This window comes from Carlito syrichta, unplaced genomic scaffold (assembly GCF_000164805.1).
Source record: "Carlito syrichta isolate Samal-C Ts95f unplaced genomic scaffold, Tarsius_syrichta-2.0.1 Scaffold308855, whole genome shotgun sequence".
NCBI classification, from domain to species: domain Eukaryota; kingdom Metazoa; phylum Chordata; class Mammalia; order Primates; family Tarsiidae; genus Carlito; species Carlito syrichta.
Window position 1 is genome coordinate 153,708 of NW_007252951.1, and position 25,540 is coordinate 179,247.

At 36.6% G+C, this 25,540-nt stretch overlaps 1 protein-coding gene across 1 annotated transcript in view; it reads left to right on the top strand.

Annotated features, from left to right (window-relative positions):
* LOC103268612 (disintegrin and metalloproteinase domain-containing protein 22) overlaps positions 1 to 25,540 on the top strand; it is a gene marked incomplete at its 5' end in the record, with an annotated part of 217,672 nt that overhangs the window by 151,869 nt on the left and 40,263 nt on the right. The window contains 11 exons of the mRNA XM_021716649.1: positions 718 to 802; positions 1,820 to 1,910; positions 3,596 to 3,647; positions 8,866 to 8,965; positions 12,169 to 12,240; positions 12,458 to 12,550; positions 16,550 to 16,630; positions 20,042 to 20,092; positions 20,306 to 20,369; positions 22,362 to 22,467; positions 24,988 to 25,107. Coding sequence (XP_021572324.1) covers positions 718 to 802; positions 1,820 to 1,910; positions 3,596 to 3,647; positions 8,866 to 8,965; positions 12,169 to 12,240; positions 12,458 to 12,550; positions 16,550 to 16,630; positions 20,042 to 20,092; positions 20,306 to 20,369; positions 22,362 to 22,467; positions 24,988 to 25,107 — 915 coding nt within the window. The remainder of the gene's footprint in view (positions 1 to 717; positions 803 to 1,819; positions 1,911 to 3,595; positions 3,648 to 8,865; positions 8,966 to 12,168; positions 12,241 to 12,457; positions 12,551 to 16,549; positions 16,631 to 20,041; positions 20,093 to 20,305; positions 20,370 to 22,361; positions 22,468 to 24,987; positions 25,108 to 25,540) is intronic.

Below are 25,540 nucleotides of genomic sequence, written 5' to 3' on the forward strand. Positions count from 1 at the left end.
ACCTTTTTTTTGAACCTTTAGAAAAATAAGTTGAAGACACTTAATGACGATGTACTACTAATTACTTCAGTGTGTATTATCTAAGAACAAAGACATTTTCTGTATAACCTCAGTAAATTATTAAAACTAGAGAATTTAACATTAACACAATACTCTTATGTAATCCATAGTCTGTATTTTACCAATTGTCTCAATAATATCTTTTATTGCTCATTTCCCCCAAACAGAATCCAATCCAGGATCACACATTGCATTTAATTATCATGTCTCTTGTTAGTCTTCTTTAATTTTAAATATTTCCTCAGCCTCTATCTATTTTGAACTTAACACCTTTAAAGGGTTTAGGCCATTATTTTATAGACTGTTCCTCATTGTGGGACTGATATTTTCTCATTATGGGATTCAAGTTATGTATTTTGGGCAGAAATACCAGAGAAGTGATTTTGTATCGTTCACAGAGTACATTATATCACAGTTCTTTCTTAATAGTTATACTTCAATTTAAGATATTTACTGATCTTGTGTGAAAACTTCCCTCAGAAACTTTTTTTTTTGGTTATTTGTGTAAACAATTTTCACATTTTCTCTTTACCTCCTGAATATGTTGCAGGGCAATTTTATGTACATTGAGAAAATAAGTGCAGTAAATTAATAATAACAGTTGCTATGATGTTTGAACTGTGAGCAGTAAGCATTTTTCATTTCCTTTTCTAAAAGGGGAAGTCAATTTGAGAGTAGCCGGAGCGGGGCAGCTTATATTGGTGGGATTTGCTCGTTGCTGAAAGGAGGAGGCGTGAATGAAGTAGGTGTGAACATCTGTATAATACAAAGTGGTATGATGGCTGAAAATGTTTTCCTAATATTTAAGCGATCATTTTTCAGTATTCCACATACTCTAGATGGCAATTGTTATATTAACAATAATACAGTTACTGTAAGTGACCAAAGGACAGAACAGGAAAATAATGGGAGATAATGTGTGATAGTTCTGTTCATGTCCTATGTAGATTAATTTCCATATTAAGCTATTTACAGATTATATAGAGAGCATCTTTACCTTTACCTTCATCTAAAATAAGGCCCTACTTATCACTTTGAATGTCTCCCTAGGAAACTGAGTGATTACCTGAAGCATTGGGTTTTAACCTAACAACCCAATTAGATATTTTCTTCTTTATTTAGCATTTGACAATTAGGGGAGAAAAAAATAGAGTGAGTTTTCCAAAGAGTCCCTTTTACTCCTGAGGCACTAAACCTGACAGAAGTGATCTAAAAGAAAAATATTTGTATCTTTAGGAGGCTACATATTAAAAAATATACACTTAGTTCTTCTTAAGTATCTATTAGCCAAGGCCATCACTACTTCCTGTTACCCATTCCATTTTTTCCTGAAATCACATTCTGTTCTGTTTGAGGGGGAATTTCAGGAGAACAAGTAGACACATAAAGATAAACAAGTTCTAAATAATTTTTTACACATTTATTTATTTGTTTATTGTTCAAAAGACTGATTTAATCATATGTAAGTCTTGAATTTTCAAGAATGTCATTGGTGAAATTTGGACTCAGAATGAAATTTAAGCTTCCAGATTCAAAAGCTGATTATTCCCAGACTTGTAGACTTCTCTGTAAGACTTATTCAAACATAAATTTATTTCTTCTTTTCAAATGCATGTTCAGCACTAGTTACAACAGATTTAGCCTATGCTAAAGAGGATGCTTAGAAGTTACTTATTTTCAGTTATATTGTGACATTTTTTCTGGTCTATCTTAAATGAAAACAACGTGTATTTATATGTATTTTGTTTTTGTCTTTCAGTTTGGGAAAACTGACTTAATGGCTGTTACACTTGCCCAGTCATTAGCCCATAATATTGGTATTATCTCAGACAAAAGAAAGTTAGCAAGTGGTAAGCGTTACTACGTGTGTGATTTAGTTGTATTTAAAATACACTATTTGTAAAATATTTTAGAGCATGAGATTCTTTGATTCAGTTGCTTGATAGTAAGAATTTAGATGGCAGTAAAAGATAAATAGAACACAAAATGTTGTTATCATAAGTAACACAAGGGAATATTGACATTATAGAAGAAAACTTCTGCATATATAATACACATTTAAAGCCATGTAATAATAAATTCATAGCTGAATTTAAAGGAGGGCAAAATAAGCTCAGTTTGGTAGTTTTAAATGGTCAAGTGGAGAGTTCTATGCATATAGGTTTCAGATAGTCTTTTTTATTATGGTTTATTTAAAACATCTCCAAGTACAGCTACAGAGGTAGAACTTACATGCCAGCATCAGACCTAATAAAAAGCTTCACAAAATATGGACCTAGGGACTGGGCACAGTGGCTTATGCCTATAATTCCAGCACTTTAGGAGGTCATGGTAGAAAGATCACTTAGACCCAGTAGTTTCAGACCAGCCTAGGTCTTAATAGCAAGGCCTTCTCTCTACAAAAAATAAAAACAGTAACTGGGCTGGTGGTGCATACCTGTAGTCCCAGCTGCTCAGGAGTTTGAGGCAGAAGGATCCCCTGAGCCCAGGAAGTCAAAACTGTGGTGAACATTGATCATGTCACTGCATTCCAGCCTGATGACAGAGTGAGACTTTGACACACACACACACACACACACACACACACACACACACACACACACACACACACACACACACACACACGTATGGCCCCAGGTAAAATATGCTTGGTTTAGCATCTACAAAGAATTTCTTTTCCCAAATAGGTAAAGTTACTTTACCATAAATGATCAAATATTATATATTTAGAGTAAAAATTTGATTATAATTATATTTATTTCATTTTAGTAATACATATTATGAATGTGATTTTTATAATAACTATTATCATGTCTAGAGCATTCATTATATGCTAGATGATCAAATGCCAGTATTACCTATATCTAATATTAATTTAATCCTAAAGATAATTCTACAAAATACCTACTTTTAGCCCCATTTTACAGATGAAGTGACTAGATAAACAAATAAAAGACAATGTCTCCAAAATTACACATACTTTAAGTGAGAAACCCAGGTTTTTAAATCCGGGTATTTCTGATTCTGAAGTTCTTCTGCTTGACCAATATTCTATATTGCCTTCTACCAGAAGCCTTGGTACAGAGGCTTTTAAAAATAGACAAGAAATTGTGTGGTTATCAGTTAACTCAGTTGGTTAGAGCATGGTGCTTATAAAAATAGACCCCAAAATGGTAATAATTCCCGTAAAGTCCTATCAAACTGAGATCCTATAATGGTGCCATAAAGTTCTTTACTATTTCATTGGTGTTTGATTCTTTCACTTAAGCCATTTTAAGTGAATGGTTTAAATATAGCCATTTGTTAAAATATAAGATTTTTTTAAAAGTAAAAATGATGTAAACTTGATAGGGTCAAAGTATATTTTTATTGTTATATGTTGCATAAAAACTTCAAGTATAAGAAGAATTAGAAAGCATGCATTACTTTTAAAAACATATTTAAGAAATAAAGTGAAGACAATGTTTTTAAAGGTGAAATTACTTTAATGCAGGCATGTCCACTTTGTAAGGTATGTGTATTCATTTTCCCTTAGGTGAGTGTAAATGTGAGGACACGTGGTCCGGATGCATAATGGGAGACACTGGGTGAGCCACTTCTATTGGAAAATAACTCACTCTTCTTTTCCCTGCTGTGTTATTGTCTTCTTAGGAATATGGCAGTCAATAACTTGGTGCATGGGACCTCACCACAGGCATTTATTAGAAAATCAGAAGTAAATACTTTTAATGTCTCTGTATATAAAATGTTTTCACAAGGTAACTTCTTATTTATGAAAGCAGTTGATATCAATTAAGTTAGTAGACCTCAGAGATTTTTTTACAGCCTTGAATTTAGGCTGAAAATGCAAGAAATGAGGAACCACTTTGTTTTTGATGACTTGCCTACCAATTCCTTTACCTTTTATCTCCTCGAATTCTAATTGAATTAGATAAATAGTAGTGTGCTGGTAAGTTGACTCTCAAAAACAAAAATAAAAAAACAGCCTGGATTTTGAGCTTTCTCTATTACCATGGTGTAAATACTCCTGCAATGCCTGATATTTGGCCTTCATTGATGGCTTCATAGTATATCACTGAACAAGGAGTTAGGAAGTTAAGTGTACATTTTGCTATCCTGAGAATAGTTTTCATTTTTATACTCTTCTACCTTTCACACACCATAATTCCTGCCCTTTTAAAATTGTTTCCAGCCGGGCTCGGTGGCTCAGCCTGTAATCCCGCGCCTTTGGGAGGCTGAGGTGAGTGGATTGCCTGAGTCCACGGGTTCGAGACCCGCCTGGGCTGGTGAGATCTCATCTCTACAATAAAATAAAAAAATTAGCCGGGCGTGGTAGCGCGCGCCTGTAATTCCGGCTACTCGGAAGGCTGAGGCGGAAGGATCGCCGGAGCCCAGCAGGTCGAGGCTGTGGTGTCCGGGAGCGGCCACTGCATTCCAGTCTGGGCGACAGAGTGAGACGCCAACTAAAAAAAAATAAAAAATAAAATAAAGTAAAAAATAAAATTGTTTCCAAATAAATTTTACAACTATTCCTTTTACTCCAAGCTTATCACTACTGGCCCTGCTTTAAACTTTGATCATCTTGTGCTGTTATTATTTCAGTAACATTCCAAATACTCAGGCAGCTTTCAGGCTCTATCTCTCCCCTCCTGAGCCCACTTTCATCATTGTTAAAAAAGGTATAAGGAATCAGTGACACTTGTGTACACATTATCAAGCTTAAAAAAAGTAAAATACTGCCTCCATAGTTAAATCCCCTTGTGTTCTCCCTTATTTATCCCCAGTCCCAGCCAAGATAGCTGCTGTCTCGAATTTGCTGCATATCATTCACATGTCTTTCTTTACACTTGTGCTGTATATATGCATATGTTTTAGAGTAGAATTTAACATGCCTTGCATGTTTTCAATTTATATGAAGGGTGTCATAATATGTGTTCTTCTGTGACTTGCTTTTTCTTGACCAACATGATATTTGTGAGATTTATTTATCCTGTGAATACATAACTCTTGTCCATTAAATGCCATTTTCTGACTCAGAACTTTTGTGAGTCTCTGTTGTCTAAAGAATAAGGTTCAAATCTCTTACTCCAGTATTTAGATGTTCATAATCGTTCTTCATCCTCATTTGCAATCCAATTTTCCCTTACTATTCATGATTGGTTTGCTTACCATAATTGCACTTGCATTTCTACCTTTTTTTCATTTGCTAACCATAATCCTACATAGATTTTCAACTTCTCAAAAATTTGCTTATCATAATAGTACGTAAATTTCCAACTTATTTTGATTTCCTCTATATTTTCTCTTCATCTGGAATACCTTTCCTTTTTTTCTCTATCTAACCACTTTTCTAACCATCTGAGATTTATTATAATCTTAACCCTTGTATTATAATTTAATTCTATATGAACTTATGATTCCTCTGACCAATCAGTTTTACATTTTTGAGGGATTGCATATTATACTAATTTATATTTCAGACCTCACACAATAATCCTTTACAGACTTGATTTTTAATAAATCTCTATTGATGGCATTTGAATTTTGACTTGCAGAATATGTATAACAAAGAAAATAAATGATGGAGGTAATGTATATGCAAACAGTTTTTTACAACATTTTTCAAAATAGCTTTGGACTTATTTTTAGTAATGAAAGGAAATGATAAAAGTCCTTGTTCTATAGTTGTAGTTTTTCTTTTCATATTTATTCATTTAGTCAGAGTCTTACTCTGTCACCCTGGCTGGAGTGCACTGGCACAATCACAGCTTACCACAGACTCCTGGGTTCAGACATCTTTTTTTTTTTTTGAGTTGGAGTCTCACTCTGTCGCCTAGACTGGAGTGCAGTGGCCGCTCCCGGCCAACGCAGCCTCGACCTGCTGGACTCCGGCGATCCTTCCGCCTCAGCCTTCCGGGTAGCCGAAATTACAAGTGCGTGCTACGACGCCCGGCTGATTTTTGATTTATTATAGAGAGGAGGTCTCGCCAAGTTGCCCAGACGGGTCTCGAACCCGTAGGCTCAGGCAATTCACTCACCTCAGCCTCCTAAAGGCGCGGGATTACAGGCTGAGCCACAGAGCCCGGCTCAGACATCTTTCCACCTAAACTTCCATAGTAGCTGAATCTATAGATGCACGCCACCATACCCGGCTAATTTTTTTATATTTTGTAGGGACGTGATCTTGCTATGCTGCCTAAGCCCAGCTTGAACTCCTGGGCTCAGGCAGTCTTCCCACCTCTGCCTCTCAAAGTGTTGGGATTATAGATGTGAGACACCGTGCCCAGCCCAGTTTTCAACAATTGACAAATTTTATGCTAGAAGTTCTTGTCTTTTAAAAGTGATTTTGTTTGTTGTATTTCATTCTTCTGTTTAATTAAAAAATTTTATAGATAATCTGCAAAGCACTAGGCAAAATATACAGTGAAATCAAATGACTACCTTTAGATATGTAGAGCTGTGTGCATTAGAACTCTTCTTATGTTAAATAGATGCATGCAGGAGAAAAGCCCTTTATAGAAACATTCTCTGATATTATACTATCATTTGATCCAAATATCACCTAACAGCAGTCAGTATGGACATATGTTCCCATGGGTACATTCCCTTCCATTTCAACTTTCTGAAGTTCCTCTGAACTGCTTAATGTTGGAAAGCATGGTTGAAATGAATGGACACAGTTTTTACAGGCTATTGGGAGAGATTTTATAAAAAGTATTTGGTTGTTTTTTTTTTTTTGCTTTTTATCAAAGTTCAGTATAAAACAATTTTTGAAAAATATAGAAAATAAAATTTTTATCACTGCTTTTCTTCAGTGGTAACCATGATATTAAAATACTGCTGTATTTTAATCTAGTATTTTTATTATTGTTTTATAAAGTTTGGTTCCTACTGGATATGTAATTGTTTATTCATTTTTTACTTAGCACTACAAAGTCAGCATTTTTCTGAATCTATTCTTCGACACTGATTATTAATAATTACATAGTATTCTATTTATTTATATATCACAGTTTAGGTAACAATTCTCTTACTGTTGAGCATTTAGATTACATCTTTGTGCACATAGCTAATTATTTCCTCAAGAAAAATTTTTATAAGTAGTATGACTAGAGGTAAGAGTGTGCTCATTTTGAAGATTCTTAATGCATATTGCCAAATTGTTCTCTAAATGAGTTTCTTTTTCCATTGACTTTTTTTTTGAGTTGGAGTCTCACCCTGTGGTCCAGACTGGAGTGCAGTGGCCGCTCCCGGCCACCGCAGCCTCGACCTGCTGGGCTCCGGCGATCCTTCTGCCTCAGCCTTCCAAGCAGCCGGAATTACAGGCATGTGCTACCACGCCCGGCTGATTTTTTGATTTACTGTAGAGATGAGGTCTCGCTGCCCAGGTGGGTCTCGAACCCGCGGGCTCAGGCAATTCACTCACCTCAGCCTCCCAAAGGCGCAGGATTACAGGCTGAGCCATCGAGCCCAGCTTCCATTGACTTTTTCTTACTTTTTTGGAATACATTTTATTTTTGACTCGGAGTCTCACTCTGTTGCCCAGGCTAGAGTATAGTGGCATGATCACAATGATCATGTCTCATGGTAGCCTTGACCTCCTGGGCTAGATCCTTCCATGTCAGCATCCCATGATTCTACAGGTGCACATCACCATGCCCAGTTAATTTTTATTTTTATTTTTTTTGTAGAAATGAGGTCTTGCTCTATTGCCCAGGCTGGTCTTGAATTCCTGGGCTTAAACAATTTGCCACCTCGGCCTCCCAAAGTGCTGGGATTGCAGGTGTGAGCCATTGCACCTGGCCTGGAATACATTTTTTTTTTAATCTCAAACTAGAAAAGTCACAAGATTAGTTACAACTATTGTCCGGCCGGGCACGGTAGCTCAAGCCTATAATCCCAGCACTTCGGGAGGCCGAGGCAAGAGGATTGCCTGACCTCAGGGGTTCAAGATCAGCCTGGAAAACTTGGTGAGACCTTGTCTCTATAATAAATCAAAAAATAAGCCGGGCATGGTAGTGCATGCCTGTAGTTCCAGCTACTTGGAAGGCTGAGGTGGAAGGAAGGATTGCCTGAACCTAGCAGGTCAAGGCTGCGGTGGCCGTGTGTGTGCCACTGCACTCCAGCCTGTGTGACAGAGTGAGACTCCAATGCACATATACACACAAAGTCCTTTGTGTCATAAGTTTCTCCCTGTCACTACCAAACACCTTAATGTGCATTTTTTACAATATGTACCTCCTCTTACACAACCACAATACAATGAGTATAATCATCTAATTCTTAGCTTTTCTCATTCAAGATTGTCCGTGTTTCAATATGCCATCTATAGCAAAAGGTTTAGGATAAGGCATCACATTTCACTTTTATGTCTCTTTAGCTTCCTTCATTCTGAAATAGTACCTGTCTTTCTTTGACTTTCATGACCTGACACATTTATAGACTATAGGTCAGGTATCTTGTAGCATGATCTGCAGTTTGGATTCTAGCCTAGTTTTAATATTTAGGAAAGACTCATTATGAATTAATTTTTTTCTCACTTTTCCTGCTTTAAGTTACAGGTACTGTATGGTGTGTGGGTTTCCTTTCAAAGAATATTCAAATCATGGTTAGTCACCAAGTGAAGAGTTTTTAAAATGTTGATTGAATAAAACTGTGAATTGAGTGCAAATGTTGAACTTAAGTGAAATTTATTCTTTCATTTTAAAGAATAATGTACAATTTTAACAATGTTCAATTTCAAAGGTAATTCACAAACAAGGGAGACAAATTGTACCCGGCTGTTTATTTTCTTCTCTCTTACAGCTATTATCTTCCTAAAAAGTTCACCCAGTGTAGTATTGAAGAGTATCATGATTTTCTGAATAGTGGAGGTGGTGCCTGTCTTTTCAACAAACCTTCTAAGGTAATGTGTGATCATGAGTTATTAATTATTAATCTTTCTGAAATATTATAAACACATTTTAAGCTATCACATATTATTGTTATTATTAATTTTTTTTTTTTTTTTTTGAGTAGAGGTCTCACTTTGTTTTCCAGGCTGGAGTGCAGTGGTATGCTCATGGCACCACACCCTCGACCTGCTGGGGTCAGGTGATTCTTCTGCCTCAGCCTCCCAAGTAGCTGGGACTACTGGCACATGCTACTGCTCCTGGCTAATTTATTGAATTGTTGTAGAGATGCGGTCTTGCCATATTGTCCAGGCTGGTCTTGAACTCCTGGGCTCAGACAATCCTCTCTTCTTGGCTTCTCAAAATCCCGGTCTATTATATCTTATAAAAGAGAGCTTTTCAACTTGGCCTATATGTTCATATTCTAGATATGCTAAATATCTTCATTTTAAAAGTCAGCTTTTTTTTTCCTTTTTTTCTGAGTTGGAGTCTCACTCTGTCGCCCAGACTGGAGTGCAGTGGCCGCTCCCGGCCACCGCAGCCTCGACCTGCTGGGCTCCAGCAATCCTTCCACCTCAGCCTTCCGAGTAGCCAGAATTACAGGCGCGCGCTACCACGCCCGGCTGATTTTTTTGGATTGATTGTAGAGATGAGGTCTTGCCTGCCTGGGCGGGCCTCGAACCCGCGGGCTCAGGCAATCCACTCACCTCAGCCTCCCAAAGGCACGGGATTACAGGCTGAGCCACTGAGCCCGGCTTAAAAATCAGCTTTAATGGTGGGCATTTGGGATTATTCTGCTAAGACTAGAAAGCAAGTAGAAATGAGAGCATTTGCTGTCTAAAAAATTTCCATTTTCTTTTTATATAGCCAAATGATGTTTCAGTTAGCTTATAAAAATGTTTGTATTTTACTTTGTTTTTTCATTTTCTTGGTGCTTTTTTTTTTTTTTCCTTGGATACCTAATCACAATTCATACAGGTAGAAAGGGGAGTGGTAGAATGAAGAATGAATGGTGTAATTAAAATTACAAGTGCTTTTGAACTTGAAAACCAAGTCTTCTTAAAGCAGAAACGGAGAAAGTCTTTCTGTACTTGGACTTTGTCATAGGCTTTTACAACTTACAGAGTACCTCCAACTACTGACTAGAAAGCAGGACTTCCTCCCGCATTTTGAAGACTTTGCATGTTTAAAAAAATGATTTGTCCTTGTTAATTATGCAAACTATGAAATGCTCCTGTGTACCACAGGAATATGCAAAATTACCTTCATAATCATTTACTTGGTTTTATTCTCTGTTCATCCCAGTACAATTTAGAAAATGTATAATATTGCATTAAAAAGCAAATTGGTAATTTTAAGACTTTCAAAAAACTTTGGAAGAGATGCTGAAGAATATCACTGCTGCCATAAATGTTGAACAATTCAAGTAATCTTACCAAATAATTATTCTAAACCCAGACTAAGAAATAAGTATATTTTTAATCTGGATAAGTTTCTTTTTTGACTTTTTTTTCATTCATTATGATCACTTTCAGTTGAAAATGAAATATAGAGAAGAATTGATTCTTTTGTAAGAGAAGAGGGAATATTTGAAATTAGGTGGGGCGTTTTTGTTTATTTTGTTTTGTTTGTTTCCCTTAGTTAAGTATGAAAGTGTGTTTGTGTGTGTTTATGTGTGTGTGTGTGTGTGTGTGTGTGTCCCTGTCTGTTTGCAGTTGTATATATACTTTCATTCTATAATATGTAAACTTTGATTAAGTTTTGAATGGTTATTACATATCTGGTATATAACAATTATGTAATGTTTACTAATTTTGCCTATCCCCATAGGATAAAATCACCAAAAGATAATAAAATGGATGGAGAGTTAAAAAATAAAGCAAGATCAGTTATGGTGACTCACACCTGTTATCCCAGCACTTTGGGAGGCTGAGACAGGAGGATTGCTTGAGCCCAGGAGTTTGAGATCAGCCTAAGCATAGTGAGACCTTGTCTCCTCTATAAGATATAAAAAAAAAAATTAGCCAGGTGTGGTGACTCATGCCTGTAGTTCCAGCTACTCGGGAGGCTGAGGCAGGAGGATCACCTGAGCCCAGAAAGTTGGGGCTATGGTGACCCATGATCCTGCCATTCCATTCCAGCCTTGGTGACACAGTGAGTCACTGAGTCAGAAAGAACAGAACTAAAATTTACTTTTGGACAGGTGAAAAATTACTTCAATTTCTGAGGCAAAATTGTTGTTCTCTGCAAAGCTATGTTACATATGGTAGGAACTATGTTTTATATTAAGTAGATCAGTGGACATATTCACTTTTGTGATGTTTTTCTCTTGTCTGTGAAATAATTTTCTGTTTCAGGAGGAGATATAATTAATAAAGGACTTTCCACAGATTATCAAACTTGATCTTCACAATTATTTTGTGATATAGATGGACATGTAATATTTTTATTTCTGTTTTGTATATGATATTAAAGTCTCTGAGATGTTAGTTTGCCCAAGATAAGCAGTTAAGCCAAGATTTTAATCTAGACATTCTGGCTCCAAATCCCTTGTTTCCTGTTTGAAATGAAATTTCAAGAGTCAGTCTGGCTTGGTTTTAGTCAATGGCTAGATTGTCTTTAATTTGGGTGATATTTACCAGACCTATGTGGTATGTATGCTATAAATGTAAATACAAACCGGGCTCGGTGGCTCAGCCTATAATCCCGCGCCTTGGGAGGCTAAGGATTGCCTGAGCCCACAGGTTCGAGACCCACCTGGGCAACTTGGTGAGACCTCATCTCTACAATAAGTCAAAAATCAGCTGGGCGTGGTAGCACGCACCTGTAGTTCCAGCTACTTGGAAGGCTGAGGTGGAAGGATTGCCGGAGCCCAGCAGGTCAAGGCTGCAGTGGCCAAGAGCGGCCACTGCACTCCAGTCTGGGCGACAGAGTGAGACTCCAACTCAAAAAAAAACAAACAAAAACAAAAAAACCAAAATGTAAATACATATGTAAAGTTATATGCCATGTATATTAAATATAAAATGGAAGCAGAACTTCTTTTGTAAAATTCCAAGTTCTAAAGTCATGCTTTCTAGTTTAGGAAAATAAAAATATATTTTGAAATGACTGGCAGGAATACCAACTATTTATAGGTGTTACACATATGATCTCTCGAAACCTTTGATGCTTATTTTTCTATATTTTCGTTCCCTTTCTGACTTTCCTCCCGCAGCTTCTCGATCCTCCTGAGTGTGGCAATGGCTTCATTGAAACTGGAGAGGAGTGTGACTGTGGGACCACAGCTGTAAGTCTCTGATTGTTTTGATGATTTTTTTTTTTTTTAGGTAATTCAAGGCCATTCCAGGTCCACACACTAAGACTTACAGAGCAAGTGTCATACCTGGACATTTTCTGGGTTTTGTGTAAGAAATATTATTATTGTGAATTTATAAAAAGTATATTGGCATTTTTAGGATTATGGCACCATTTCCTGATATTTAGCAAATGTTTATGTTTCTTAGGAATGTGTCCTGGAAGGAGCAGAGTGTTGTAAGAAATGCACCTTGACTCAAGACTCTCAATGCAGTGACGGTCTTTGCTGTAAAAAGTGCAAGGTAAATACATGTTGATTAATGATCATTTGACAGAAAAAAAGGACGAATTTTATTAAATCATCAAGGTTAGGTAAATATAATCTGATAACAATAGTAGTATCTAACACATATTAAGTGACCAGGTGCCAGGCGCTTTACAGTATCCTTACAAAATCTTGTGAGGTGTAGTTGCTATTATTATCCCCCTCTAACAGATGAGAACACTGTGACTTGTAATAGTTAAGCACTTTGCCCAAAGTCTTACACCAAGTACGTCAGGGAGCTAGGGCCTACATCTTGCTCTTCCCCAGAGGCTGTTGTCTCCTTATTGTGTGCACATGAATTTTGTGTGCATGTTAAATTAAGCAAGTGTTACTAATCTTTGAATGATATTTGCCTTTCTTTGTGTAGCCAAGGGGATGTTCAGTAGATTTTTCTTTTCTTGTTGCTCAGGTTGGTATATCGCTTGCCTTAGCTACTTAGGGAACAACGGGAATACCCTTGGACATGATAATACTTTACGTGTGTTATTGTGCATGCAAGTTTAGAATGCATCTTTACACACTCCATCTGTTTTCATCCTCCCAACACATCCTTATACCTGTCTCCAAATATTTAAGTCTTTACATCGATACGAACAGTTAAATGGAACTTAACTTTATTAAATAAATCTAATTCTTTTTTCTCTTCCCATATAAAACCTGGCATAATATTCTACATTGTTTCTGAGGTTTAATATCTCTCTCTCTCTCTCCAGTCTAGACGTTTCATGGAGTAGAGCCAGGCCAGTTATTAGTGTAGGTTCTCAGAAAATATTTGTTGAATGACTGAAAAAATAGCACAGCGTTCTCTTATTGATGATTTGCTGATTAGTAACTTTAGTCTAATGAGTAAAAATAGGGTGGGATATGAAACTATTATAGTAAGTATTTTTGCGTACCAGAGATTGTGCTAAGTACTTTTAATTTATATCATTCTATATCTGTATTTCCATTTGGCTGGATAATTCTTTTTTGTAAAGATGTGTCTTGTGCACTGTAGAATATTTGGCAGTATCCCTGGATTCTGCTTATTAGGTGCTAGCAGCATCCCTCCCAGTTGTGATAACCAAAAATGTTTCCAGATATTATCAGACATCCCCTCAGATTGAGACCACTGATTGAGACCACTGTTTTATATAATGCTCACAAGCATACTTTTAGGATAGGCATTATTATCTTGATGTTTACAGTTAAGTGATCCCAGTCTCAGGAAGTTAAATAACGAGCATAGGCTCACTTAGCTGTAAGGTATAGATGTGCAGTTTCACTGCAGATCTGCTGGCAGCAGTGCCTGTCATCTTCACTCTACCACTATGTCTCCTGGCAGCTTTTAAAGACAAGCGGCACTGGCAGAGATCTCTGAAAGCACGCTCTAAAAAGGCAGATTAAACTAATGTGAAATAGACATTCTTTATTTGGCTATCACAACTGTTTATCCTGTCATCTTCTCCTACTGCCATAACAAGGGATCTTGAATCACTTATCTTATTCCTTGATGTTTTAAGTCTGCCAATCTATAAATGCATTTTTGTTTTTTAGAGTTGGAATCTCACTCTGTCAACCAGGCTAGAGTGCAGTGGTATGATCACGGCTCAGCACACTCTCAACCACTCTGTCACCCAGGCTAGAGCGCAGTGGTATGATCACAGCTCAGCACACTCTCAACCTCCTGGGCTCAGGTGGTCTTTCTACCTCAGCCTCCCAAGTAACTAGGACTACAGGCACATGCCACCATGCCCAGCTAACTTTTTTATTTTTTGTAGATATGAGATCTCACTATGTTGCCCAGGCTGATCTCAAACAAACGATCCTCCTACCTTGGTCTCCCAAAGTGCTGGAATTGCAGATGTGAGCTACCATGCCTGGCCTATAAATGCATTTAATTATACCTTTCTTCCCTTTGATCTATAAAATAGGGCTCTCTGTGATATAGTTATTTCAAGTAACAAATACAAAATAACAAAATTAAAATACATAAAACAGAATGGCGTGATTAACTGCTATTCCTCAAAATGAGTTACAGCTGTACCAGTCAAGTAAGATCTTTTACCACTTTCTCTAGTGTGCGCACTTCCACTCTCATCCCCATTCTAGTCTCCTGGGGGAGTCAGAGGCAGGTTAATGAATAGATGAGGGGGATAGAAGAACAAGATGAGAAATGGTGTGTATCTCTATTTTTTTTTTTTTAACAGAGGTGGGGTTTTGCTATGTGCCTGGACTGGTCTTAAACTCCTGGGCTCAAGCAGTTCTTCTGCCTTGGTCTCCCAAAGTGGTGGGATTACAGATGTGAATCACAGGAGATACACACACACACACACACACACACACACACACACACACACACACACACACACACACACACACACATATTAACATATGCTTATAATAATGTATTTATAAGCCAGGAGTTGTTAAATGTTTTCTGTGAAAGGCCAAATAGTAAATAGTTTAGGCTTTGTGGGTCGAAAATTCTCTGTTGCAGTTATGCAGTCTTGCCTTTGAAAGCAGCCATCAAAAATATAGAAACAATTGGCATGGCTGTGTTCCAATAAAACTTTACTTATAAAGATAAGCAGCCTGCCAGATTTGGCCCTCAGGCCATAATTTGCAGACTCTGTCTGTAAAATAGTGCTTGTTTACTTGTTTATTATTTTTCTTCCATTACAATGTCAGTTCCAGTAGGGTAAGGATTTTGGTAGTTTTATTTATTGCTGTATCCCAGCACTTACTGCAAATCCTCCCTGAATATGCTTCCTTTCAGAAGTTTCTTGGAAGTTTTTGAACATTAATGCTCTCCTCTAAACTCTACCCCAAATCTGTTCATATTTTTACCCCAGATATTCTAAAATTGTGGCTTGGTCCAATCCCAAGGAAGCAGAGCACCAGAACATGTAATTAAATTAACTTGCCTATTTCCTTATTTTATGGCACATTTACTGCCTTTAAAAAATTCAAGTTCCTTGTGAACAGAGTTCTTGTGTTCTGTTCTTCACTGAGATTGAGTGGGTAGACCAGTGCTTGGCACACTGTAAGTGCTTAGTAAGTGCTTGAAGAATGGATGAATAAACACAAATTTTGCTTAGATTTTCTCAAAAATAAGTGTTGAATTCCTGATTGGAGTTGGCAGTGGGCTGTGCATGTTCTAGGAACAGCAGGAGATTCAAATGCCTGCAGGGTTCTAAGCAGAGAGAGAAAATGAGGTTTATACAGAAAGTGGGGACAGATGAATATTATGTACCTTTGTGAGAGCAGAGACAAAAGCATGTAACAATTCAGCCTTAAATGCTAACATTCTGGAGAGAGAAGAAAGAACAATTGAAGAGGGATTGGGAAGTATGGTCACCATGTATTTCTGTTCTGTTGTGTTATAATGAGTACTCTTGAATTTATAAATCTAGTGAGATTAAAAATTTGTACAACTCCCACACTTACAAGAAGTATTTGAGGTGGTTGAAAACAGAAAAACACAACAAAAACTTCCTACATACGGTACCAAATAGTAGAAACATTGAAAAGAATAAAAGACTAATATTTAGATCTATGTAATAATGAGACAGGGGAGAAAAAAAGAAGGGAAAGTATGAGAGGAAATAGCTTTGGCAGAAAATCTAACTTTTGTGATTCAGCCCAAAATGCAACTTCCAAATTTTGGCAGATAAGGCAAAAAAGAGTAAAAGAATTACTAGAAGCTAGACTAGCACGTCCTTCTTGTGGGGATGTGCCATCAAGAAGTGACTGATGTTAGCAGGATATTATAGGGCTTATGTGTGTTGGCTATGGAAGTTACTTCATATACAACAAGCTCTCTTAAAACTATCAGAATAGCATTTTATTCAGTAACTGTGGTTTCACAGACTACCACTGTAAAATAGTTTCAGGTATTTCTAATCAAACAATTTTCATTTTGCTTTTTTTAAAAGATGATATCATAAGAGACTTTTCCTTCCACGGTTTTACACATTGATTTTGTTAATTTTAGTTTCAGCCTATGGGCACTGTGTGCCGAGAAGCAGTAAATGATTGTGATATTCGTGAAACATGCTCAGGAAATTCAAGCCAGGTAATTTACAAAGTAATTACTCTAAACCCTACAGGAAAATGTGGCAGTATCTTTAGTGCATTGATCTCAAGGAGAAATGTCAGTGGACAAGGTGATCATGTTTCTCTTTCACATCATTTCTCACTCTATTTTTTATGAATTTAAGTTTCAGTCATCGAAGCTTACGCAGATATTCAGTGTAATTTTGTCTTAATGTTGAACTAACCTAAGACTGCTTTAACTATTTTGTTTTTGTTTTAAGTAGGTAATACAAAACATTTCCTTCCTTCCCTTCCTCCCTTCCTCTCTCCCTTCTTTTGAGACCTAGTTTTGCTTTGTCATTCAGGATGGAGTGCGGTGGTGCAATCATGACTCACTGCAGTCTCAACCTCCTGCTCAAGTGATCCTTCCACCTCATCCTTTCTGGTAGCTGTGAATACAGGCACCCGCCACCATACCTGGCTAAATTTTTATTTCTATAGAGATGGGCTCTCTCTGTGTTGCCCAGGCTGCTCTCAAACTCCTCAAGCAAGCCTCTTAAAGTGCTGGGGTTACAGGCATGAGCCACTACACCTGGGCACAGGTCATTTTCTTTTTATCTACTTAGTGAAGGACTCTTGTCTCTTCAACTGGGTGAAACAGGAGTCAGCTGAAGCAGAAAGCCCACAGAACATTGGGTTCTTAGAGAGGACTGTTTTTCTGGACTCTCACTTATCTGAGATAGCTTGTGTCTCCTCAGCCATTAATAGCTGCTGCTGAATTTGACAGCATTTAATTGTAAATAGACAAGCTGGGAGATTGAATAAACTTTGGTGAGGCTTCACAGATTTCAAAATGGTCAGCATAAATACAGGCAAGCAGTCCTTGTTTTACGTGGTAATGCTGAACATTAAAAATGACTGTGCACTCTAAGACAATGTAAAGTGGTCTTAGTAATCAAAAGAAATTATTGTAGTTGTTCTGTGATCACTAAAAAATGCTGTCAAACTGACTAGGCATGGTGGCTTATGCCTGTAATCCCATCACTTTGGGAAGCCAAGATGAAAGAATTACCTGAACTCAGGAGTTCATGACCAGCCTAGGCAACATAGTGAGCCCTTGTCTATTAAAAAATAATAAGAAATTAGCCAAGCATAGTGACATGCACCTGTAGTCCCAACTACTCGGGAGGTTGAGTTGGAAGGATCACCTGAACCCAGGAGGTTGAGGCTGTGGTGAATCATGATTGTGCCACTGTACTCCAGCCTGGGTGACGGAATGAGACCTGACTCAAAAAAAAAAAAAGAAAAAAAAATTCATAACACGTAAACTTTCTTACTGGTTTTAAATGCAAAGGGAAATAAAATAAATTAATATTTACTTAGCATACTGTAAATTAAAACAGAAACATTGAGAAATAAAGTATTTTATTTCTTTGTATAAAACTTGTCAGTAGTTTGAACTGCCTTGTCTTCTTCTTGTGATGCAGAGTGTTTTTTCTATATCTTGTTGAATTGTCACATGCCTTCTAAGTTTGGATCAGCTTTCAATGTTGTATTCTTTGTGCTTTCAATGTCATAAGATATCAGTGGGAGATGTGAAGATGTGAATGTGAAGTTTATTGCCAGCATCATCTTTTCTGGGACATCTTTACCCACTATGTCACTATCATCTCATTCACTGATGTTGTTAAGGCTTTCTTCACCAGGGTCCTCTGGCTGCATGTCTAGAGGCTCTTGAGCAGCAGTCTTTGTGTTCCCATGGTCAGCTGTTTTTTCCTAGGACTCCATTTGCATTCAATTCCCATTTCACTTCTAGTGTCATCACTTTCACTTCTTTGCTGCACTTCCATCTTTGTTGACGAGTTCCCTCTTCTGATCACCCATTTAAAAAAAAATCACACAGTATCACCAGAAGACAAAGAGGCAACACAATTACACGCTTCACCGTTTGTGTTTGAGTTGAATAAACGGGTAATGACCCTTCACTTGACCAACTTTGAAAGAAGTGACAAGATGGGTGACCCATCATGACGGGCATCTGTTATTTGCCTCAGGATCATTGACTGAGGGCTGGAGCAAAGTTTGTGCTTTATGCAATTACTCACAGCAATATACTATGGTAACTGAAACTGGAGTCATGTTGTTGAAGGATTGGTGTTATTTAACAAAATCGTATAAACAGAAATTCATGTATACGAGAGCTGTGCAAAGTGAGGACTGCTTACATATTTTTTTTAATCCAGAGAAGAGGAATATAATAGTGGCATACCTACATTGACCATTAAAAATGATTTATTTAAAAAGAAGTCTCCTTAAGAGATTTAAGATTTTTCATGTGCAAATATTTTTTCTTTCTTCCTATCTTATGGAAATGTTTTCTAAGCTAACTCCTAGAGTGATGAGGATTTGATGAATGATTGCCTCTAAGTCTCCCAGGCAGAAAGTATTTTAGAGCAACTTCTTTGTAATGATTATAAATAAGTAGAAATGTTAAAATAATCCAAAAATGATGTATGGACAAAGATGATTTTGCTACATTAGTTGTAAATGCATAAATTAATTGGATATAATTAGAAGTGATTGTTGTAGCACAATGTTAGCTCAATGCGTGTGTTATAGCCATTAAAAATGGTACCGACAAAAAGTTCATGATAACATGAGGAAATTTGTATGATGAAAGTAGAGGAAAGAAGCAGAACATAAAATATTATGTACAATTTGCTCATATTTGTGTTTAAAAATACCCATTTTAATAGAAAAAGGTGGAGAGAAAATGTACCCGAATATAAAATAGAACTGCCTTTGGGTGGTGCCTTTCATTTCTTTTCTACTTTTTACATTTTCCAATTTTCTTCAGGTGACTCTATAATTACTATATAATAACAGAAAAATCATATAACAAAATTAAAAATTACTGTCTGTATCCACACAAGAAAGCGTTGTAATTTTCTAGAATTGCTGCAAGGAAAAAATGGGGTTATAAAGCATGTCTTCTTTTAACATCCTCAAAATAGACTTCTACTTCAGAGTCATTATTTTGAGTGTCAGGGCTATGTTGCTTCTCAGGGCAAAAAAAGAAGAAACTGTAGTTGTGCTTTATCTATGTGGGCATTTGCCTTGCTTTTGTTTTATGCCCTTTTTCTTGCTCTGAGGAATAGTGTGTCTATATGAAGCCAGATGCTCTTAAATGTATCATTAGCTGAGTCTGTTGCACTCAGATCTTTTTATTTACTGCTGTGTAATCAACTGTTTTTGCCTCTGGTAGATTTTTAGGGGAAAGTGCACCAATTGTTGTATTTCATCTTGCTTTCTCTTGATCTTTGTTTTTATATTTGGATGTTTTGGGACTAGCCATATTATTGGACGTGATTTTAAAACTGAAAACGTTATTGAGGTTAGCTTAGCCTGATATTTTGCTCTGCTCTATTCACAATTTGTTCTCTTTTTCTAGTGTGCCCCTAATATTCATAAAATGGATGGATATTCCTGTGATGGTGTTCAGGTGGGTCACTTCATTTTTACCTGAATTTTTCCCATGTACCAGCATGAAAGAAGTACTGAAATCTCATCAAAATAGGAATGTCAATTTAAATGTCTTATAATTAATTTTGAAGAGAAAAGACCCTTATTATTTTTCCCAATCTTAGTTTCGTTTTCACATACCTGAGATAAGCAGAAATTGCCTCGCTAATGGGTATTTGCTTTTCCATTTTAGGGAATTTGCTTTGGAGGAAGATGTAAAACCAGGGATAGACAATGCAAATACGTCTGGGGGCAAAGTAAGTAAATAGTCTGGCTTTATCATTTTTAATATGAGATCAGGCAGGTTTCTCGAGGACGTGTGTGCTGGAAGTACATTTTTGAGCGATCCTCAAAGTTACTGCAGGTCTTAGTAGGGGCACATTTCTGGAAGTCAGAGTAAGGCGCCTCCTTTGAGAAGACACAACTCCACACATCTTGGCTAGTTGGCAGTATCTGTGGATGAAACAGAAGGTGCCTTTGCTGCCAGGCAGGTGAAGCCCATGCCAGACTCACAGCTTGGTAGAGCAAAACTGCATTTCAGCTCCACACATGCTCCCCTCAGCTGAGTGCTCATAAGCAAAACCTGGGCAACCATATGGGGTGGACATGGACCCTGGACAGGGCATCCTTGACTTAGAACTGCAGGATGCTAGAGTCATTTTTTTCTCCTTTACTGTCTTTGTTAAACTCTCACTGGCTTTTCTAGTTATAGGTGACCTTCTGCTGAGGTTGCTTTCCTATAGCAGAAAAAAATTTTGATATTATTACCTTCAAAGTTTGTCATATTTTCATAGAAAAATATATAACATTTATATTTAAATCACATTATTTAAATTATATTTTATTTAAATTTATATTTAAATGCTGAGCAATATATTGTTTTCCAGAAGTACTACTGGCTTAAACTTTTTAGAGCAGTTTTTGTTCTAAATTCTTTCAGAAGACAATCTGTATTAGAAAAATAGTTATTAAAATAATGATAATTCTTTTTTTTTTTTTTTTTTTTTTTTTCTTTTTTTTTGAGTTGGAGTCTCACTCTGTCGCCCAGACTGGAGTGCAGTGGCCGCTCCCGGCCACCGCAGCCTCGACCTGCTGGACTTCAGTGATCCTTCCGACTCAGCCTTCCAAGTAGCTGGAATTACAGGCATGCGTTACCATGCCCGGCTGATTTTTTTGATTTATTGTAGAGATGAGGTCTCGCTGCCCAGGCGGGTCTCGAACCCACGGGCTCAGGCAATCCACTCACCCCAGCCTCCCAAAGGCGCGGGATTACAGGCTGAGCCACCGAGCCCGGCTAATGATAATTCTTAATTGTCATAGGTAGTGACTATAATCCTTTTAGGAGGGTAAGTGTATGCTTTCTTTCAACAACTAGAAACATTGGGATGGGGAAAAATTTAGTTATGCATGTTTGACTCTGAACAAAGAGATATAATTTTTGTTTCCTCAACTTGAACAAAAATAGTAGTTGGTAACAAGAAGTAGGGAAAGAAACTACTGACATAATGTAGTGTATGCACACATACAGATATACACACATGCACACAAACACACAAACCAACACTTGTCTTTTGATTGGTTACTAAAGTCATTTTGATTTAATTCTTAGATAACTGTATCAACCAACCCTGGTTTCAGAAAAGATAAAAACCTGAAAAGGATGCTAGCGTACCTTAATATGTTATTTGATTCTCAGAAATTTAGCATGAATTCAAGCCTGTTTAAAAGCAAAATAAAATTGTTTTTGATACTGTTATAAATTAATGAGCAAGGTAGAAATTATACCACTGATTCTCAAATCTAATTATAACACGTAACTATTTCAATAAAGTTGATTTGATTTATTTAAATTATTTAAATATGAATTATAAAAATTGCTGGGGGAGATATTTATGCATTATATTTGGCACTGAGATTAAAATATGGGATATTTATTTAAGGAACCATTTGGTATTATCTTTTCCTAATTGTTGACTAAATTCTAAGGAGTGTTGTTCTTGCAGCCTATAGCCTGAATCCCAACAGAGATCTAAATACATTTATTATCTAAATTTCAAAGGATCATTCATGTAAACTTATCTGAGTCATGGATGTTTATGATATAGGAGAACTCTTGTGAATCACAGGAACAATTTTTGGAATTGATAACACTGTAGTAAAGAAGAGTCTTTAAATTGTAATTTTCATTTTCCGCAAACATTTTGAGCAGTCATATTACCTCACTGATAGAAAATTTTATTCTGCTTCAGAGGTGACGGCATCAGACAAATACTGCTATGAGAAACTGAATATTGAAGGAACTGAGAAGGGTAACTGTGGGAAAGACAAAGACACATGGATACAGTGCAACAAACGGTAAGGTGGAGAAGTCAGCCCAGAATTCATCCCTCAGTCAATTACAAGTGTTATTTCTTGAGTGACTAGGAAGTTCCTGTTTTCTGCATCCCATCAAGTATGCTCTTGCCTACTCACCTCATCTCTTCCCAGAGTTCCAGCATCACCTCTGCAGAGGGTTTCCAAATCTTGATGTGTATCCTCACCTCCCTCCTAAGGCTCAGGTCATGCTTGCAGCTGCCTCAGACTTTCTTACCTACTTGACACCTTCCAGCATCTCAGAAGCAAAAGAAGTTAAAGGCACCAGAATATGTACTCAGTGCTGTTGAATTGAATTAATTGACTCTAACTTTTCCAACCACCTCCTTTTTTGGCCAAACGTCTCAAGATTTCATTGTCTTTCTGTTTAGATGCTTCAGAGTGATCCTTGACTCAGCCTTCCCTCTGCATATTGTCCAAATACAAAATCATATCCATTCTTCCCTTTGCTCGCCCATCATTCATGCACTCATTTTAATTTCTATTGCCATTACCCCAACTAAGACCTATATTAACTCTTCAACTGTTATTAAATTCTCTTCATAGTTTTCTATGTTAGTATTCCCTAGCATACTACCATCAAAATAATCTGAATCTTTTTTGACAATTCTTTGTTCAAATGTCACTGGTTACACATAGCTCATTAATAGTAAGAATGATACCTAACATTTGTTGAGTGCACATTATTTGCTAAGCACTGTATCATGCTTTACATAAGCCATGCCATTTACTCTTTATGATAGTCCTCCCATTTTATAGAGGAGGAAACAGACACATTGAATTAATTTGCCCAAGATCATGTATATAGGATGTAATAATAAGCAGAATTATAATTCAGGCAGTCTGATTTCAGAATTCTTCACTACTTTGGTGAATGCCATAGTCTTGTTTAACAAATAAAATGTAGCCTTAACTTGGCACTGCACCTCTTCTACAATTTGTCCCAATCTACTTATTTTGTCTTTTCTTCTCTGTTCTTCCAAGTCTAGCAAAACTTACCATTCCTAATATGTGTGTTATGTGTATGCCTATGTTTGTGTTCTTCATATGTGTATTATGTGTATGGCTATGTTTGTGTTCTCCATTTCTCAGGAATCACCCTTTCTGTCATACTGTCATCCATCAAAAATTTACACATCCTTCAAAGCCCAGCTTGAACAATATTTTCTCTATAAATTATTTCCTGATTTACTCCAGAAATAAGCCATCTTTCCCTTCTCCTCTGAACTCCCCCAGCCCTTTGTACTTGGCCTCTGTCCCCATTTTTTTTTTTTTTTTGAGTTGGTATCTCATTCTGTCTCCTGGCTAGAGTGCAGTTGTATGAGCCCAGCTCACTGTACCCTTTAACTCGGGGGCTCAGAGGATTCCACCTCAACTTCCCGAGTAGTTGGGACTTACAGGTGCATGGTACCACACTTGGCTAATTGTTTTTTCTTAGAGACAAGGTCTTACTATGTTGTTCAGGCTGGTCTTGAACTTCTAGTCTCAAGCAGTCCTCTTGTCTCAACCTTCCAGAGTGCTGAGATTATGGGTGTAAGCCACCATACCTGGCCTTATAATTGTTTATGTACATGATTTATCTTCTCATCTGGAGTATAATTTCCTTGAGGGTAAAGATCATCTAGTTTTTTTTTATATAGTCTAAATTACTAAGTAAGTTTCATACATACAAGTGACACTCAAAAAATTTTGAATGAATATTTCTTCTATGTTGAAAAGCATTTTTACAGTGAAATGATTATATAATTTAAAATGTTTAAATAATAATATATTCTGTGTTGGTAGATACAGATTCTAACTTTTCTTTTTCTCTGATAAAGTCTGTTGTTTATGTATATAATCTTGCTGACCTACTAATTAATGTTCAGAAGATAGTTACTAAAACATATTTATCATTATCTCTATTAGTAATTAAAATGTGTGGGACATAAAGAATATATGAGATAGCATTTAATACCAGTAAAAGTGTCTTATAAGTTAAATTGGAATCATTGATTCCAGTTGGAGAGGTAGTGACATATACTGAAGAAAGGATAACGTGCCTCTGTATTTGAGAATCTACAAAATATGTACAATATTTAATTCTGGGGCAACGAATTGAAGAAATATTCACTCCAAAAGGATGCCTATCTGAAAGTTATTCATTCACTTACCAAATATTAAAAAATAATGTAGCATATCCAGTGATGTATTATTGGAAAAGAGGTTCTGACATAAAAGATATCTACTTGGTGGATAATTTTTTTTAAATAGTTGAACTTATGAATAGTAAAGGAAAAGCTAAAAAGTTGAGATTTTGGTGCACCAATAAGAGCTTTCAAGAATATATTTTTTTAGACAGGAGGAAAACTGTTTGGGGCTTATTTCATTTTGCTTGATATAAGTAAATAATATAGTTGATTTAAAAATATGCTAAAATGAGAGAAGATTTTCATTCTAACTGCATATGGTTTACTATATCTTTGAGAAAATAAGTAAATAATTGGTACTCTTTTGACACAGGGATGTGCTGTGTGGTTACCTTTTGTGTACCAATATCGGTAATATCCCAAGGCTTGGAGAACTCGATGGTGAAATCACATCTACTTTAGTTGTGCAGCAGGGAAGAACATTAAACTGCAGGTAATTATCTAACTATTCTATGAGGACATTAGTCATCTAATTTCTCTGGAATTCAGTTTTGGACTATTTTTGTTTTCAGTGCATGTGCATGTTAGTAAGTCATGTGCCTCTAGTCCATAGAGGTGACTGAGTAAATCCTGACAGAAAATAGTTAAAAAGAATGTTAAAACATAGTTGAATGTAGAATGTTATGTGGCTGCTAGAGTTATGTTTGGTTGGTCAGTAAAGTCTTGTAGGGTTTCATTTACATTTAATTCTTACTAAAAAATAAATGAGGATGTCTGGGTGAAGTTAGTGTATTAAATATATGTACCTACTTTTGCTCTCTTCTGATATCCTAGTAAAATGACACTAAATGAAGCTTTCTTAGAATTCATACATTTACAGAGAGGCATAGAAAGGGAGGAGAGACAACAGCAACAAAAAAGTTTGA